This window comes from Pseudophryne corroboree, chromosome 11 (assembly GCF_028390025.1).
Source record: "Pseudophryne corroboree isolate aPseCor3 chromosome 11, aPseCor3.hap2, whole genome shotgun sequence".
In the NCBI taxonomy this organism is placed as follows: domain Eukaryota; kingdom Metazoa; phylum Chordata; class Amphibia; order Anura; family Myobatrachidae; genus Pseudophryne; species Pseudophryne corroboree.
The window spans coordinates 195,767,988-195,786,147 of NC_086454.1; the positions used below are offsets into that span (position 1 = coordinate 195,767,988).

At 46.7% G+C, this 18,160-nt stretch overlaps 1 protein-coding gene across 2 annotated transcripts in view; it reads right to left on the bottom strand.

Annotated features, from left to right (window-relative positions):
* PACS1 (phosphofurin acidic cluster sorting protein 1) overlaps positions 1-18,160 on the bottom strand; it is a 502,137-nt gene that overhangs the window by 65,039 nt on the left and 418,938 nt on the right. For both annotated transcript variants that reach the window (XM_063945169.1, XM_063945168.1), the window contains 2 exons: positions 14,830-14,932; positions 13,998-14,040 (listed from right to left, as the gene is read on the bottom strand). In XM_063945169.1, coding sequence (XP_063801239.1) covers positions 13,998-14,040; positions 14,830-14,932 — 146 coding nt within the window. The remainder of the gene's footprint in view (positions 1-13,997; positions 14,041-14,829; positions 14,933-18,160) is intronic.

An 18,160-nucleotide genomic window follows, 5' to 3' on the forward strand; every position in this document is an offset into this window, starting at 1 on the left:
GAGAGCAGAGACAGGATACACTGGTAATGACAACCAAAGCACTGACACCTTCCTGGTTCAGGATCAGTCCTTTTATACCCTCAGCAGTGCAGGGATTGGATCAGCAATCAGGCAGAACTCAGCGGTGGTGTAGATTGGAGGAAATAGTGTCAGGTGATCAGAACTAACATGGCTGCGCCCATACTGGGAGGGAAACCTGGTTTGTAATCCCATATGGAGATTTTGCAGTAATGGCGGCTGCGGCCGCAGGGGACAGTGGATGCCAAGCTGCACAGCAAACCCATAGAGCCGGCGGCAGAGGCCACAACGGGCGAGAGGCACCGCACACACCTGTTAGTGCTTTAAACTGTAATAATAGCGGCAAAGGCCGCAGCTGACAGGGGACGCCACACTGATCCATCCAGGCGCTGAGAGCGCAGCAATGGCGGCGGAGGCCGCGGCTGACAGGAGACGCTATGCAGAGCCGTCCAAGTGCTGAGAGTGCAGTAATGGCGGCGGAGGCCGCGATGGGCTAGAAACGCCATTCCACTTATAAGAGTTCCTCGTGACAGCATCTGCAGACTGGCAGGGAGGAGATATAAAGTAAGGATGTTCAGCAGCATGATTGAGACCCGGCCCTGGAACGCTGAGCCAGCCTCAGGAGACACCTGAAAGGTAAATAATGGTGTCCTGTAACCCGGATCATGACATTCCCATTTTTTCCTATCCTCCAGAGGAAAAGGAAAAGATGAGAGCAACCTTTTAGGGATTTTAAATTTCTTATCAGGATTAACCCACAGTTCTTCAAACAGGGTATTCAATTCCATTGATGCAGGAAAAGTGACTGAGGACTTCTTTTTTACATTAAAATAAGATTCCCCACACTCCTCTAACACCTTATTTGGAATTTGCAGAACATCTCTGATAGCCTCTATAAGAGCTTCTGTTCCCTGTGACATATTAGCATCCCCCCCCCCCCCACTCCGAATCCACCTCACCCTCCTCCATGTCTGACCCATCAGCGTCAGAGTCAGACTGCAGGATATGGGCCAGAGATCATTTTTGTGGACAAATGGGAGGGGATTGAGACGCTGGTTTTGGGGACTGGGTCTCTATTCATCAACTTATCCACAGTCTGTCTTAAGTATTGCGTCTCTTTCTCATTGCGGGATAGCTTTGTAGAAATATTTGAGATCATTCCCTTAATGGAATTAACCCATTCCGGTTCAGCCCCGCTATTCTGGGAAGGTGCACTGCCCTGAGTACCCAGTAGTGAGCCCCCTGGTGAAGAGGAACACTCCGCTGTACAAGAAACACACTGTTTGCCTGACATAATGTAAATGTGACAGCACACACACACACAGGAAAAGGATAAGCACAATTAACCCACAAAGAGCCCTTCAGAGAGACACAGAGTAATTTGGAACCAGCCCCCACCGCGCCCTTATCGCTAATGCCAAGCTTAGCCGGGTCGCAGACTAAGTACCCTGATAGGGGACTTAGTACACTAATAGTCGCTATCCCCCTGCTATGACCCCCTGGTACCGCTGAGGTAATCTGGAGTTACACTGGAGGAGCTGCACATCCCTGTCCGTCAGCGTCTGTGTCCACTGCAGAGGGAAAATGGCGCTGGTGAGCTGCTGGATCCTCTCATAGTGAAGCTCCGCCCCTTCAATGGCGCGCGTTCTCCCCGCTTTTTTTATACTGGCTGAGGTAATCTGTTGCTTAAAATGGAGAGAAAACCGTTTTAAGGCTGTTTTTGCCAGTGTGGGTACTGTGTACAGTGTACTGTGACACAGTTGTGTACTGTGTCTGGAGACGCAATCCGCCCCGGTTAGAAGCCGTGCGTCTCCGTACCCCCATGCCGCCATAATGGGCGGCGCCCCGCTAGTCGGGACGCCGGCTTAGTACCCACCACTCTTCTTTCTTCTGGGGCTTGCAAATAGTTCCCTCAGGAGCTCAGTGTCCTGTCAGCGGGGAACTGGGCCATTTACCCTTCAAGAGGTTGGGCCATTATCCCCCCCCCTCCCCCTAAGTACCACGAAGCAGGCAGGCTGGTGCCAATCAGCCCTGCCTGAAAATAACAAACATATAAAATAAATGCAAAAAACTCTTCAGGAGCTTCCGTATGCGTGACTGCCTCCTCCGGGCACATTTTCTAAACCGAGTCCGGTAGGAGGGGCATAGAGGGAGGAGCCAGTCCACACTATCAAATTCTTAAAGTGCCCATGGCTCCTAGAGGACCTGTCTATACACCATGGTACTAAATGGATCCCCAGTATCCTCTAACACGTAAGAGAAATATTTAGTTTCAAATAAATGCACAAGAATAAAAATTGTGATTTCAGTATTTTACAGTGAGTATACAGATGTGTCCTCATACATCTAGCCTCAACACACCATGCAGAACCAGATGCTTGTAGTGAAGGAGCCGGCAGGTCCCGTGCAACGTCTTTTGCTGAAAATGCATCTTAGACATAACGCACTATGACTAGGACACACAAAGAAACTGTGCTGATTAATTTGATATATGACACTTGTATATTGTGTGTGACTTTGACTGTATATGGAGCAGGACAAAGCTTGTTTTGGCAGCTACTGTACATCGTATCATTTTGTACACAGATCCAGAGACTCAGTCAGACAGACATAAAAGTGTTATATCAAATGAATTAGCATAGTCAGCTCGTGCATCCTAGTCACACTGCATTGCAACTAAGATGCATTTTCAGCAAAAAAGATGCTCGATGCTAGAAGATTCTCACGAGACCTAGCGTGCCGAGAGGGGCTGCTTAGCACGACTGCAGCAAAGATGTATGAGGACATATCTGTATAATGAAATTAGGTACAGATCTGATGTTTGGAAAAATAAGAATTTACTTACCGATAATTCTATTTCTCGGAGTCCGTAGTGGATGCTGGGGTTCCTGAAAGGACCATGGGGAATAGCGGCTCCGCAGGAGACAGGGCACAAAAAGTAAAGCTTTAGGATCAGGTGGTGTGCACTGGCTCCTCCCCCTATGACCCTCCTCCAAGCCTCAGTTAGGATACTGTGCCCGGACGAGCGTACACAATAAGGAAGGATTTATGAATCCCGGGTAAGACTCATACCAGCCACACCAATCACACTGTACAACCTGTGATCTGAACCCAGTTAACAGTATGATAACAGCGGAGCCTCTGAAAGATGGCTCACAACAATAATAACCCGATTTTTGTAACTATGTACAAGTATTGCAGATAATCCGCACTTGGGATGGGCGCCCAGCATCCACTACGGACTCCGAGAAATAGAATTATCGGTAAGTAAATTCTTATTTTCTCTATCGTCCTAGTGGATGCTGGGGTTCCTGAAAGAACCATGGGGATTATACCAAAGCTCCCAAACGGGCGGGAGAGTGCGGATGACTCTGCAGCACCGAATGAGAGAACTCCAGGTCCTCCTTAGCCAGGTTATCAAATTTGTAGGAGTTTACAAACGTGTTTGCCCCTGACTAAATAGCCGCTCGGCAAAGTTGTAAAGCCGAGACCCCTCGGGCAGCCGCCCAAGATGAGCCCACCTTCCTTGTGGAATGGGCATTTACATATTTTGGCTGTGGCAGGCCTGCCACAGAATGTGCAAGCTGAATTGTATTACACATCCAACTAGCAAAAGTCTGCTTAGAAGCAAGAGCACCCAGTTTGTTGGGTGCATACAGGATAACAGCAAGTCAGTTTTCCTGACTCCAGCCGTCCTGGAACCTATATTTTCAGGGCCCTGACCACATCTAGCAACTTGGAGTCCTCCAAGTCCCTAGTAGGCGCAAGACACCACAATAAGCTGGTTCAGGTGAAACACTGACACCACCTTAGGGAGAGAACTGGGGACGAGTCCGCAGCTCTGCCCTGTCCGAATGGACAAACAGATATGGGCTTTTTTGAGAAAAAAACCACCAATTTTACACTCGCCTGGTCCAGGCCAGGTCCAAGAGCATGTTCACTTTTCATGTGAGATGCTTCAAATCCACAGATTTGACTGGTTTTAAACCAATGTGTTTTGAGGAATCCCAGAACTACGTTGAGATCCCACAGTGCCACTGGAGGCACAAAAGGGGGTTGTATATGCAATACTCCCTTGACAAACTTCTGGACTTCAGGAACTGAAGCCAATTCTTTCTGGAAGAAAAATCGACAGGGCCGAAATTTGAACCTTAATGGACCCCAATTTGAGGCCCATAGACACCCCTGTTTGCAGGAAATGCAGGAATCGACCGAGTTGAAATTTCTTCGTGGGGCCTTCCTGGCCTCACACCACGCAACATATTTTCGCCACATGTGGTGATAATGTTGTGCGGTCACCTCCTTTCTGGCTTTGACCAGGGTAGGAATGACCTCTTCCTGAATGCCTTTTCCCTTAGGATCCGGCGTTCCACCGCCATGCCGTCAAACGCAGCTGCGGTAAGTCTTGGAACAGACATGGTACTTGCTGAAACAAGTCCCTTCTTAGCGGCAGAGGCCATAAGTCCTCTGTGAGCATCTCTTGAAGTTCCGGGTACCAAGTCCTTTTTGGCCAATCCGGAGCCATGAGTATAGTTCTTACTCCTCTACGTCTTTTAATTCTCAGTACCTTAGGTATGAAAAGCAGAGGATGGAACACATACACCGACTGGTACACCCACGGTGTTACCAGAACGTCCACAGCTATTGCCTGAGGGTCTCTTAACCTGGCGCAATACCTGTCCCGTTTTTTGTTCAGACGGGACGCCATCATGTCCACCTTTGGTAATTCCCAACGGTTTACAATCATGTGGAAAACTTCCCCATGAAGTTCCCACTCTGCCGGGTGGAGGTCGTGCCTACTGAGGAAGTCTGCTTCCCAGTTTCCATTCCCGGAATGAAACACTGCTGACAGTGCTATCACATGATTTTCCGCCCAGCGAAAAGTCCTTGCAGTTTTTGCCACTGCCCTCCTGCTTCTTGTGCCGCCCTGTCTATTTACGTGGGCGACTGCCGTGATGTTTTATCCCACTGGATCAATACCGGCTGACCTTGAAGCAGAGGTCTTGCTAATCGTAGAGCATTATAAATTTACCCTTAGCTATATTTATGTGGAGAAAAGTCTCCAGACTTGATCACACTCCCTGGAAATTTTTTCCTTGTGTGACTGCTCCCCAGCCTCTCGGGCTGGCCTCCGTGGTCACCAACATCCAAAACTGAATGCCGAATCTGCGGCCCTCTAGAAGATGAGCACTCTGTAACCACCACAGGAGAGACACCCTTGTCCTTGGATATAGGGTTATCCGCTGATGCATCTGAAGATGCGATCCGGACCATTTGTCCAGCAGATCCCACTGAAAAGTTCTTGCATGAAATCTGCCGACTGGAATTGCTTCAAAGGAAGTCACCATTTTTTTACCATGGCCCTTGTGCAATGATGCACTGATTTTAGGAGGTTCCTGACTAGCTCGGATAACTCCCTGGCTTTCTCTTCCGGGAGAAACACCTTTTTCTGGACTGTGTCCAGAATCATCCCTAAGCACAGGAGACTTGTTGTCGGGATCAGCTGCGAATTTGGAATATTTAGAATCCACCCCTGCTGTTGTAACAGTATCCGAGATAGTGCTACTCCGACCTCCAACTGTTCCCTGGACTTTGCCCTTATCAGGAGATCGTCCAAGTAAGGGATAATTAAGACGCCTTTTCTTCGAAGAAGAACCATCATTTCGGCCATTACCTTGGTAAAGACCCGGGGTGCCGTGGACAATCCAAACGGCAGCGTCTGAAACTGATAGTGACAGTTCTGTACCACGAACCTGAGGTACCCTTAGTGATAAGGGCAAATTTGGGACATGGAGGTAAGCATCCCTGATGTCTCGGGACACCATATAGTCCCCTTCTTCCCGGTTCGTTATCACTGCTCTGAGTGACTCCATCTTGATTTGAACCTTTGTAAGTGTTCAAATTTTTTTAGATTTAGAATAGGTCTCACCTAGCCTTCTGGCTTCAGTACCACAATATAGTGTGGAATAATACCCCTTTTCTTGTTGTAGGAGGGGTAATTTAATTATCACCTGCTGGGAATACAGCTCGTGAATTGTTTCCCATACTGCCTCCTTGTCGGAGGGAGACCTTGGTAAAGCAGACTTCAGGAGCCTGCGCAGGGGAAACGTCTCGACATTCCAATCTGTACCCCTGGGATACTACTTGTAGGATCCAGGGGTCCTGTACGGTCTCAGCGTCCTGCTGAGAGCTTGTCAGAAGCGGTGGAACGCTTCTGTTCCTGGGAATGGGCTGCCTGCTGCAGTCTTCTTCCCTTTCCTCTATCCCTGGGCAGATATGACTCTTATAGGGACGAAAGGACTGAAGCTGAAAAGACGGTGTCTTTTTCTGCAGAGATGTGACTTAGGGTAAAAACGGTGGATTTTCCAGCAGTTGCCGTGGCCACCAGGTCCGATGGACCGACCCCAAATAACTCCTCTTCCTTTATACGGCAATACACCTTTGTGCCGTTTGGAATCTGCATCACCTGACCACTGTCGTGTCCATAAACATCTTCTGGCAGATATGGACATCGCACTTACTCTTGATGCCAGAGTGCAAATATCCCTCTGTGCATCTCGCATATATAGAAATGCATCCTTTAAATGCTCTATAGTCAATAAAATACTGTCCCTGTCAAGGGTATCAATATTTTTAGTCAGGGAATCCGACCAAGCCACCCCAGCTCTGCACATCCAGGCTGAGGCGATCGCTGGTCGCAGTATAACACCAGTATGTGTGTATATACTTTTTATGATATTTTCCAGCCTCCTGTCAGCTGGCTCCTTGAGGACGGCCCTATCTATAGACGGTACCGCCACTTGTTCTGATAAGCGTGTGAGCGCCTTATCCACCCTAAGGGGTGTTTCCCAACGCGCCCTAACTTCTGGCGGGAAAGGGTATACCGCCCATATTTTCTATCGGGGGGAACCCACGCATCATCACACACTTCATTTAATTTATCTGATTCAGGAAAAACTACGGTAGTTTTTTCACATCCCACATAATACCCTCTTTTGTGGTACTTGTAGTATCAGAAATATGTAACACCTCCTTCATTGCCCTTAACGTGTGGCCCTAATAAGGAATACGTTTGTTTATTCACCGTCGACACTGGATTCAGTGTCCCTGTCTGTGTCTGTGTCGACCGACTAAAGTAAACGGGCGTTTTAAAACCCCTGACGGTGTTTTTGAGACGTCTGGACCGGTACTAATTGTTTGTCGGCCGTCTCATGTCGTCAACCGACCTTGCCGCGTGTTGACATTATCACGTAATTCCCTAAATAAGCCATCCATTCCGGTGTCGACTCCCTAGAGAGTGACATCACCATTACAGGCAATTGCTCCGCCTCCTCACCAACATCGTCCTCATACATGTCGACACACACGTACCGACACACAGCACACACACAGGGAATGCTCTGATAGAGGACAGGACCTACTAGCCCTTTGGAGAGACAGAGGGAGAGTTTGCCAGCACACACCAAAAACGCTATAATTATATAGGGACAACCTTATATAAGTGTTTTCCCTTATAGCATCTTTTTTATATATTTCTAACGCCAAATTAGTGCCCCCCCTCTCTGTTTTAACCCTGTTTCTGTAGTGCAGTGCAGGGGAGAGCCTGGGAGCCTTCCCTCCAGCCTTTCTGTGAGGGAAAATGGCGCTGTGTGCTGAGGAGATAGGCCCCGCCCCTTTTTCGGCGGCCTCGTCTCCCGCTCTTAACGGATTCTGGCAGGGGTTAAATATCTCCATATAGCCCCCGGAGGCTATATGTGAGGTATTTTTAGCCAAAAATAGGTTTTCATTGCCTCCCAGGGCGCCCCCCTCCCAGCGCCCTGCACCCTCAGTGACTGCCGTGTGAAGTGTGCTGAGAGGAAATGGCGCACAGCTGCAGTGCTGTGCGCTACCTTAAGAAGACTGAGGAGTCTTCATGCCGCCGATTCTGGACCTTCTTCTTGTTTCAGCATCTGCAAGGGGGCCGGCGGCGAGGCTCCGGTGACCATCCAGGCTGTACCTGTGATCGTCCCTCTGGAGCTAATGTCCAGTAGCCAAAGAAGCCAATCCATCCTGCACGCAGGTGAGTTCACTTCTTCTCCCCTAAGTCCCTCGTTGCAGTGATCCTGTTGCCAGCAGGACTCACTGTAAAATAAAAAACCTAAGCTAAACTTTTCTAAGCAGCTCTTTAGGAGAGCCACCTAGATTGCACCCTTCTCGGCCGGGCACAAAAATCTAACTGAGGCTTGGAGGAGGGTCATAGGGGGAGGAGCCAGTGCACACCACCTGATCCTAAAGCTTTACTTTTTGTGCCCTGTCTCCTGCGGAGCCGCTATTCCCCATGGTCCTTTCAGGAACCCCAGCATCCACTAGGACGATAGAGAAATGCTATTTTGATAAACAGCTTTAGAAATAAAAATAAGAATTTACTTACCGATAATTCTATTTCTCGGAGTCCGTAGTGGATGCTGGGGTTCCTGAAAGGACCATGGGGAATAGCGGCTCCGCAGGAGACAGGGCACAAAAAGTAAAGCTTTAGGATCAGGTGGTGTGCACTGGCTCCTCCCCCTATGACCCTCCTCCAAGCCAGTTAGGTACTGTGCCCGGACGAGCGTACACAATAAGGGAGGAATTTTGAATCCCGGGTAAGACTCATACCAGCCACACCAATCACACCGTACAACTTGTGATCTAAACCCAGTTAACAGTATGATAACAGCGGAGCCTCTGAAAAGATGGCTCACAACAATAATAACCCGATTTTTGTAACTATGTACAAGTATTGCAGATAATCCGCACTTGGGATGGGCGCCCAGCATCCACTACGGACTCCGAGAAATAGAATTATCGGTAAGTAAATTCTTATTTTCTCTATCGTCCTAGTGGATGCTGGGGTTCCTGAAAGGACCATGGGGATTATACCAAAGCTCCCAAACGGGCGGGAGAGTGCGGATGACTCTGCAGCACCGAATGAGAGAACTCCAGGTCCTCTTTTGCCAGGATATCAAATTTGTAGAATTTTACAAACGTGTTCACCCCTGACCACGTATCTGCTCGGCAGAGTTGTAATGCCGAGACCTCTCGGGCAGCCGCCCAAGATGAGCCCACCTTCCTTGTGGAATGGGCCTTAACCGATTTAGACTGTGGCAGGCCTGCCTCAGAATGTGCAAGTTGAATTGTGTTACAAATCCAACGAGCAATCGACTGCTTAGAAGCAGGCGCACCCAACTTGTTGGGTGCATACAGTATAAACAGCGAGTCAGATTTTCTGACTCCAGCTGTCCTGGAACATATTTTCAGGGCCCTGACAACTTCTAGCAACCTGGAGTCCTCCAAGTCCCTAGTAGGTGCAAGGCACCACAATAAGCTGGTTCAGGTGAAACACTGACACCACCTTAGGGAGAGAACTGGGGACGAGTCCGCAGCTCTGCCCTGTCCGAATGGACAAACAGATATGGGCTTTTTTGAGAAAAAACCACCAATTTGACACTCGCCTGGTCCAAGCCAGGGCCAAGAGCATGGTCACTTTTTATGTGAGATGCTTCAAATCCACATATTTGACTGGTTTTAAACCAATGTGATTTGAGGAATCCCAGAACAACGTTGAGATCCCACAGTGCCACTGGAGGCACAAAAAAGGGGTTTGTATATGCAATACTCCCTTGACAAACTTCTGGACTTCAGGAACTGAAGCCAATTCTTTCTGGAAGAAAATTTACAGGGCCGAATTTGAACCTTAATGGACCCCAATTTGAGGCCCATAGACACTCCTGTTTGCAGGAAATGCAGGAAACGACCGAGTTGAAATTTCTTTGTGGGGCCTTCCTGGCCTCACACCACGCAACATATTTTCGCCACACGTGGTGATAATGTTGTGCGGTCACCTCCTTTCTGGCTTTGACCAGGGTAGGAATGACCTCTTCCGGAATGCCTTTTTTCCCTTAGGATCCGGCTTTCCATCGCCATGCCGACAAACGCAGCTGCGGTAAGTCTTGGAACAGACATGGTACTTGCTGAAGCAAGTCCCTTCTTAGCGGCAGAGGCCATAAGACCTCTGTAAGCATCTCTTGAAGTTCCGGGTACAAAGTCCTTCTTGGCCAATCCGGAGCCATGAGTATAGTTCTTACTCCTCTACGTCTTATAATTCTCAGCACCTTAGGTATGAGAAGCAGAGGAGGGAACACATACACCGACTGGTACACCCACGGTGTTACCAGAACGTCCACATCTATTGCCTGAGAGTCTCTTGACCTGGCGCAATACCTGTCCCGTTTTTTTGTTCAGACGGGACGCCATCATGTCCACCTTTGGTATTTCCCAACGGTTTACAATCATGTGGAAAAAAACTTCTCAATGAAGTTTCCACTCTCCCGGGTGGAGGTCGTGCTGAGGAAGTCTGCTTCCCAGTTTCCATTCCCGGGATGAAAAACTGCTGACAGTGTTATCACATGATTTTCCGCCCAGCGAAAAGTCCTTGCAGTTTCTGCCATTGCCCTCCTGCTTCTTGTGTCGCCCTGTCTGTTTACGTGGGCGACTGCCGTGATGTTTTTCCCACTGGATCAATACCGGCTGACCTTGAAGCAGAGGTCTTGCTAAGCTTAGAGCATTATAAATTTACCCTTAGCTCCAGTATATTTATGTGGAGAAAAGTCTCCATACTTGATCACACTCCCTGGAAATTTTTCCCTTGTGTGACTGCTCCCCAGCCTCTCAGGCTGGGCTCCGTGGTTACCAGCATCCAATCCTGAATGCCGAATCTGCGGCCCTCTAGAAGATGAGCACTCTATAACCACCACAGGAGAGACACCCTTGTCCTTGGATATTGGGTTATCCGCTGATGCATCTGAAGATGCGATCCGGACCATTTGTCCAGCAGATCCCACTGAAAAGTTCTTACGTGAAATCTGCCGAATGGAATTGCTTCGTAGGAAGCCACCATTTTTACCCAGGACCCTTGTGCAATGATGCACTGTTTTTAGGAGGTTCCTGATTTGCTCGGATAACTCCCTGGCTTTCTCTTCCGGGAGAAACACCTTTTTCTGGACTGTGTCCAGAATCATCCCTAGGCACAGCAGACGTGTCGTCGGGATCAGCTGCGATTTTGGAATATTTAGAATCCACCCGTGCTGATTGTAGCAGTATCCGAGATAGTGCTACTCCGACCTCCAACTGTTCCCTGGACTATGCCCCTATCAGGAGATCGTCCAAGTAAGGGATAATTAAGACGCCTTTTCTTCGAAGAAGAATCATCATTTCGGCCATTACCTTGGTAAAGACCCCGGGGTGCCGTGGACAATCCAAACGGCAGCGTCTGAAACTGATAGTGACAGTTCTGCACCACGAACCTGAGGTACCCTTAGTGAGAAGGGCAAATTTGGGACATAGAGGTAAGCATCCCTGATGTCCCGGGACACTATATAGTCCCTTTCTTCCTGGTTCGTTATCACTGCTCTGAGTGACTTCATCTTAATTTGAACCTTTGTAAGTGTTCAAAAAAATTTTTTTAGAATAAGTCTCACCTAGCCTTCTGGCTTCAGTACCACAATATAGTGTGGAATAATACCCCTTTTCTGTAGTAGGAGGGGTAATTTAATTATCACCTGCTGGGAATACAGCTTGTGAATTTTTTCCCATACTACCTCCTTGTCGGAGGGAGACTTGGTAAAGCAGACTTCAGGAGCCTGCGAAGGGGAAACGTCTCGACATTCCCATCTGTACCCCCGGGATACTACTTGTAGGATCCAGGGGTCCTGTACGGTCTCAGCGCCATGCTGAGAACTTGTCAGACGCGGTGGAACGCTTCTGTTCCTGGGAATGGGCTGCCTGCTGCAGTCTTCTTCCCTTTCCTCTATCCCTGGGCAGATATAATCTTATAGGGACGAGAGGACTGAGGCTGAAAAGACGGTGTCTTTTTCTGCAGAGATGTGACTTAGGGTAAAAAACGGTGGATTTTCCAGCAGTTGCCGTGACCACCAGGTCCGATGGACCGACCCCAAACAAGTCCTCTTCCTTTATACGGCCATACTGTGCCGTTTGGAATCTGCATCACCTGACCACTGTCGTGTCCATAACATCTTCTGGCAGTTATGGACATCGCGTTTATTCATGATGCCAGAGTGCAAATATCCCTCTGTGCATCTCGCATATATAGAAATGCTCTATAGTCAATAAAATACTGTCCCTGTCAAGGGTATCAATATTTTTAGTCAGGGAATCCGACCAAGCCACCCTAGCTCTGCACATCCAGGCTGAGGCGATCGCTGGCCGCAGTATAACACCAGTATGTGTGTATATACTTTTTATTATATTTTCCAGCCTTGTCAGCTGGTCCTTGAGGACGGCCCTATCTATAGACGGTACCGCCACTTGTTTTGATAAGCGTGTGAGCGCCTTATCCACCTTAAGGGGTGTTTCCCAACGCGCCCTAACTTCTGGCGGGAAAGGGTATACCGCCCATAATTTTCTATCGGGGGGAACCCACGCATCATCACACACTTTATTTAATTTATCTGATTCAGGAAAAACTATGGTAGTTTTTTCACATCCCACATAATACCCTCTTTTGTGGTACTTGTAGTATCAGAAATACGTAACACCTCCTTCATTGCCTTTAACGTGTGGCCCTAATAAGGAATACGTTTGTTTATTCACCGTCGACACTGGATTCAGTGTCCCTGTCTGTGTCTGTGTCGACCGACTAAAGTAAACGGGCGTTTTAAAAACCCTTGACGGTGTTTTTGAGACGTCTGGACCGTACTAATTGTTTGTCGGCCGTCTCATGTCGTCAACCGACTTTGCAGCGTGTTGACATTATCACGTAATTTCCTAAATAAGCCATCCATTCCGGTGTCGACTCCCTAGAGAGTGACATCACCATTACAGGCAATTGCTCCGCCTCCACGCCAATATCGTCCTCATACATGTCGACACACACGTACCGACACACAGCAGACACACAGGGAATGCTCTATACGAAGACAGGACCCACTAGCCCTTTGGGGAGACAGAGGGAGAGTCTGCCAGCACACACCAAAAAGCGCTATATATGACAGGGATAGCCTTATGATTAAGTGCTCCCTTATAGCTGCTTTTATATTAATATATATATATATAGCCATTTATTTTGCCCCCCCTCTCTGTTATACCCTGTTTCTGTAGTGCAGTGCAGGGGAGAGACCTGGGAGCCTTCCTGACCAGCGGAGCTGTGACAGAAAATGGCGCCGTGTGCTGAGGAGATAGGCCCCGCCCCTTTTCCGGCGGGCTCGTCTCCCGCTATTTAGTACATTTAGGCAGGGGTAAATATCTCCATATAGCCTCTGGGGCTATATGTGAGGTATTTTTAGCCTTTTTAAAGGTTTTCATTTGCCTCCCAGGGCGCCCCCCCCCAGCGCCCTGCACCCTCAGTGACTGCCGTGTGAAGTGTGCTGAGAGGAAAATGGCGCACAGCTGCAGTGCTGTGCGCTACCTTAAGAAGACTGCAGGAGTCTTCAGCCGCCGATTCTGGACCTCTTCTTGCTTCAGCATCTGTGAGGGGGCCGGCGGCGTGGCTCCGGTGACCATCCAGGCTGTACCTGTGATCGTCCCTCTGGAGCTTCATGTCCAGTAGCCAAGAAGCCAATCCATCCTGCACGCAGGTGAGTTCACTTCTTCTCCCCTCTGTCCCTCGTTGCAGTGATCCTGTTGCCAGCAGGAATCACTGTAAAATAAAAAACCTAAGCTAAACTCTCTAAGCAGCTCTTTATGAGAGCCACCTAGAATTGCACCCTTCTCGGCCGGGCACAAAATCTAACTGGCTTGGAGGAGGGTCATAGGGGGAGGAGCCAGTGCACACCACCTGATCCTAAAGCTTTACTTTTTGTGCCCTGTCTCCTGCGGAGCCGCTATTCCCCATGGTCCTTTCAGGAACCCCAGCATCCACTAGGACGATAGAGAAATAGACAAGTTTGCAGCTTTCTGAAAAATAAATCCATCAATTTAAATTAAGTAATCTCTATGCTACTTACCCCTATGAATGGGATAAACTTCTGATAAGAATCATCCTCCTGGCTGAGAAAGTAAGAGAAAGTGTCATGTCTCAGATGTGCTACAGCATTCTGCTCCATGTCCTCACTAAGGAGCCCATTTATCAATATCCACATCTGTAATGCAATCTGGGCACAATATTAGCAAATACATGCCTTTTAAACGTAAAAACCAACTTGCCTTATTTTGTATTAATCCAATGTAAAGGGGCCTACACACTAGCCGATTTCTGCACAAAAAAATAAACGCTAACGACATTTATGTTGTTGACGTTTATTTTTAGCATGAAATCGGCCAGTGTGTATGGGGGTCAGTGATGAACGATGCGCGCTCTTGCACATCGCTCAGCATTCATCAATATTCAGCTGACATGCAGCTCAACACGTCAATGTCAGGCAGAACTGCATGTTTGGGAATGGCGGATATGACGTCACTGAACGTTATCACTGAACGATAACGTTCAGTGTGTACGCACTATATCATTGAACGCTATATCGTTCAACGATAGTCATCCATCGCCACCGTTCCTTAAGTGTCAAAAGATTCATGTTTGAGAATGTTGAACCTGTAATATTCATCCTATGCAAGTGTGATATGCCTCTCACAGTACAAAATCTTAGCCATATGAACTATTGCAGCATATACATAATTATTTATTAGGTGTACATACAAATGCTTAATAGAAAACATGACCTTTACAATGATCTGCTTGATCTCACCAGATAAAATATCTGTGCTTTCTATTATCAAGCCAAATCTCTGCGACAAATCTATAGTGCACTCCAATTTACTCCTGATACTCTGGCTACTTACAGCTTATGTTTGCAGGTTAACATGGCTTCTGCAATTGGTAGCTGGTGAGAGTTATTGGCTCCACCCACGTACTGCATTATACGACCAATGACATCAAAGGGTTCTTCATAGAAACAAAATATTGAATGGTTTAGGACATTTAAAATTAATGATGAAATGTTCATTTATTATTAACCTTTATTTATATATTGGCAAAAGGGATCCGCAGCACCTAATACCCAGTACATAATCAAATGAGCAAACAAGTACACAGCACTTACGGTTCAAGACAATATAGGACAGGTAAGGAAAACCAGGGCTTAGGTGCCATCCAGGGGAGTATGGAGTATAAGATAGTGTAAGGGTTATTCCATGTCAGTTCACCCAGGCATGACACCCGCCGACTTAGAGTTTCATGATACTTGGTACATTTGATACTATCACATAGCTAGTAAACCATGTCAAATTTTTATTCTCTAGGCATACCAGTTTTTGAGATATAGGGGGTCAAAGTTTCGAAAAATTGCTTGGAAATGCCACTTTTGATGCTCTGTTTGTTTTTGAAGGGTATCCGGAAAAAAAATTCACATCTCAGTGCCTAGTCCACGTATCACTTTGACATTTTGACCCTTTGCCAATCACAACATGGATATTCCAGTAAAAAATGTTTTATCAATCTTGCCTGAGTTCATTATACAGTACATTCCTTTACTTCATACTTAATTTTTTTGTTGAAAAAAAAAAAAAGTGGGTTCAATTAGCATTATCAACCTAAGGCAGATGAGTAATGTTTAAATTGAACTTTAAAGTATACTTTAAAAGACTATGAAAGAAAAATAATGGGATTTTGATTGCCTGTATAAGTATTTTAATGTTTAATTATAATTCTCTCATTAAAAACAAAAATTACCATTAGGTATAATTTTGCCCGCCAGGGGAGTATTTTCATTTGTTTATTTCTATGTATATGTGCAGATTTCTAGTTACATATATGGGAGTATTCAGTTAGCTGCAATAACCCTTTTTTTTTTGCGCAAAAAACTGCCATTTTACTTCAAATCGTAAAAGACCCCTATTCAATTAGCCACAATAATTTATTGACAATAATTTTACCGTGAATTTCCCTTCAACTACTCTGAGCAGGTGCAAAGTTGGGGAAAAGCTCTTTTACAGTAAAAATGTCAGGATTTGGTTCAGAACCCCCTTGGACACCTCTCCCTCCCCTAAGTAGGCAATTTAACGTTTTTTTTATTTATTTTTAGCTGGCCAATAATAACATGTAATTTTGGGGTGAAAAAGTGCAAAGTGATGGAATTCGTGGTTCAAGGTATGGGACAGGTATATTGGGGTGTTTTATGAGTTGGACAAATGTTTGCAGATGGGAGTAGTTGATCTTTTTCTACTTTTCTTTTTCATCTCCTAAAATGGCCCAAATATAAACTTATTTTGCTGGAAAAAAATTAGCTTTCATTTTTTTTTTTTAAATGCATATACAGTACATCCGGAAAGTATTCACAGTGCTTCACTTTTTCCACATTTTGTTAATTTACAGCCTTATTCCAAATTGGAATTAATTAATTTTTCCCTTAAAAGTTTGCACACAATACCCCATAATGACAACATGAAAAAAAAATTTTGAACATTTTTGCAAATTTATTAAATAAAAAAAATAAGAAATCACATATACATAAGTAATCAAAGCCTATCTGCTGCTTTGAAGGTCCCAATGAACACAGTGGCCTCCATCAAACGTAAATGGAAGAAGTTCGGAAACACCAGGATTCTTCCTAGAGCTGGCCGGCCATCTAAACTGAGCGATCGGGGGAGAAGGGCCCTATTCAGAGAGGTGATGGTCACTCTGTCAGAGCTACAGCATTCCTCTTTGGAGAGAGGAGAACCTTCCAGAAGGACAACCATCTATACAGCAATCCACCAATCAGGCATGTATGATAGAGTGGCCAGATGGCCACTCCTTAGTAAACAGCAAATGGCAGCCCACTTGGAGTTTGTCAAAATGCACCTGAAGGATACTCAGACCATGAGAAACAAAATTCTCTGGTCTGATGAGACAAAGATTGAACTCTTTGGTGTGAATGCCAGGTGTCAGGTTTGGAGGAAACCAGGCACTGCTCATCACCAGGCCGATATTATCCCTACAATGAAGCATGGTGGTGGCAGAATCATGCTGTGGAGATGTGTTTCATCGACAGGAACTGGGAGACTAGTCAGGATAGAGGGAAAGATGAATGCAGCAATGTAGAGACATTCTGGATAAAAACCTGCTCCAGAGCGCTACTGACCTCAGACTGGGGAGACGGTTCATCTTTCAGTATCACAACGACCCTAAGCACATAGTCACAATATCAAAGGAGTGGCTTCAGGACAACTCTGTGAATGTCCTTGAGTGGCCCAGCCAGAGCCCAGACTTGAATCCGATTGAACATCTCTGGAAAGATCTGAAAATGGCTGTGTACGACGTTTCCCATCCAACCTAATGGAGCCTGAGAGGTGCTGCAAAGAGGAATGGGCGAAACTGCCCAAAGATAGGTGTGCCAAGCTTGTGGTATCATATTCAGAAAGACTTGGGGCTGTAATTGTTGCCAAAGGTGCAATAACAAAGTATTGAGCAAAGGCTGTGAATACTTATGTACATGTGATTTCTTAGTTTTTTATTTTTAATAAATTTGCAAAAATCTCAAAAAAACTTTTTCCACGTTGTCATTATGGGGTATAGGGGGTCATTCCGAGTTGTTCGCTCGCTAGCAGATTTTAGCAGCATTGCACACGCTAGGCCGCCGCCCTCTGGGAGTGTATCTTAGCATAGCAGAATTGCGAATGAAAGATTAGCAGAATTGCAAATAGAAAATTCTTAGCAATTTCTGAGTAGCTCGAGACTTACTCCTACACTGCGATCAGCTCAGTCCGTTTCGTAACTGGTTTGACGTCACAAACACACCCTGCGTTCGGCCAGCATCAGTCACAGACTGAATGAACTCAACTCAACAGGAGCGTAACCATAACCAAACTGCAGATACAGCCCGCACTGGGACGGGCGCCCAGCATCCTCTACGGACTAAGAGAAAAGGATTTACCGGTAGGTATTAAAATCCTATTTTCTGATACGTCCTAGAGGATGCTGGGGATGCTTCAAGAACCATGGGGTTTATACCAAAGCTCTAGAACGGGCGGGAGAGTGCGGATGACTCTGCAGCACCGATTGACCAAACAAGAGGTCCTCCTCAGCCAGGGTATCAAACTTGTGGAACTTCGCAAAGGTGTTTGATCCCGACCAAGTAGCAGCTCGGCAAAGTTGTAACGCCGAGACCCCTTGGACAGCCGCCCAGGATGAGCC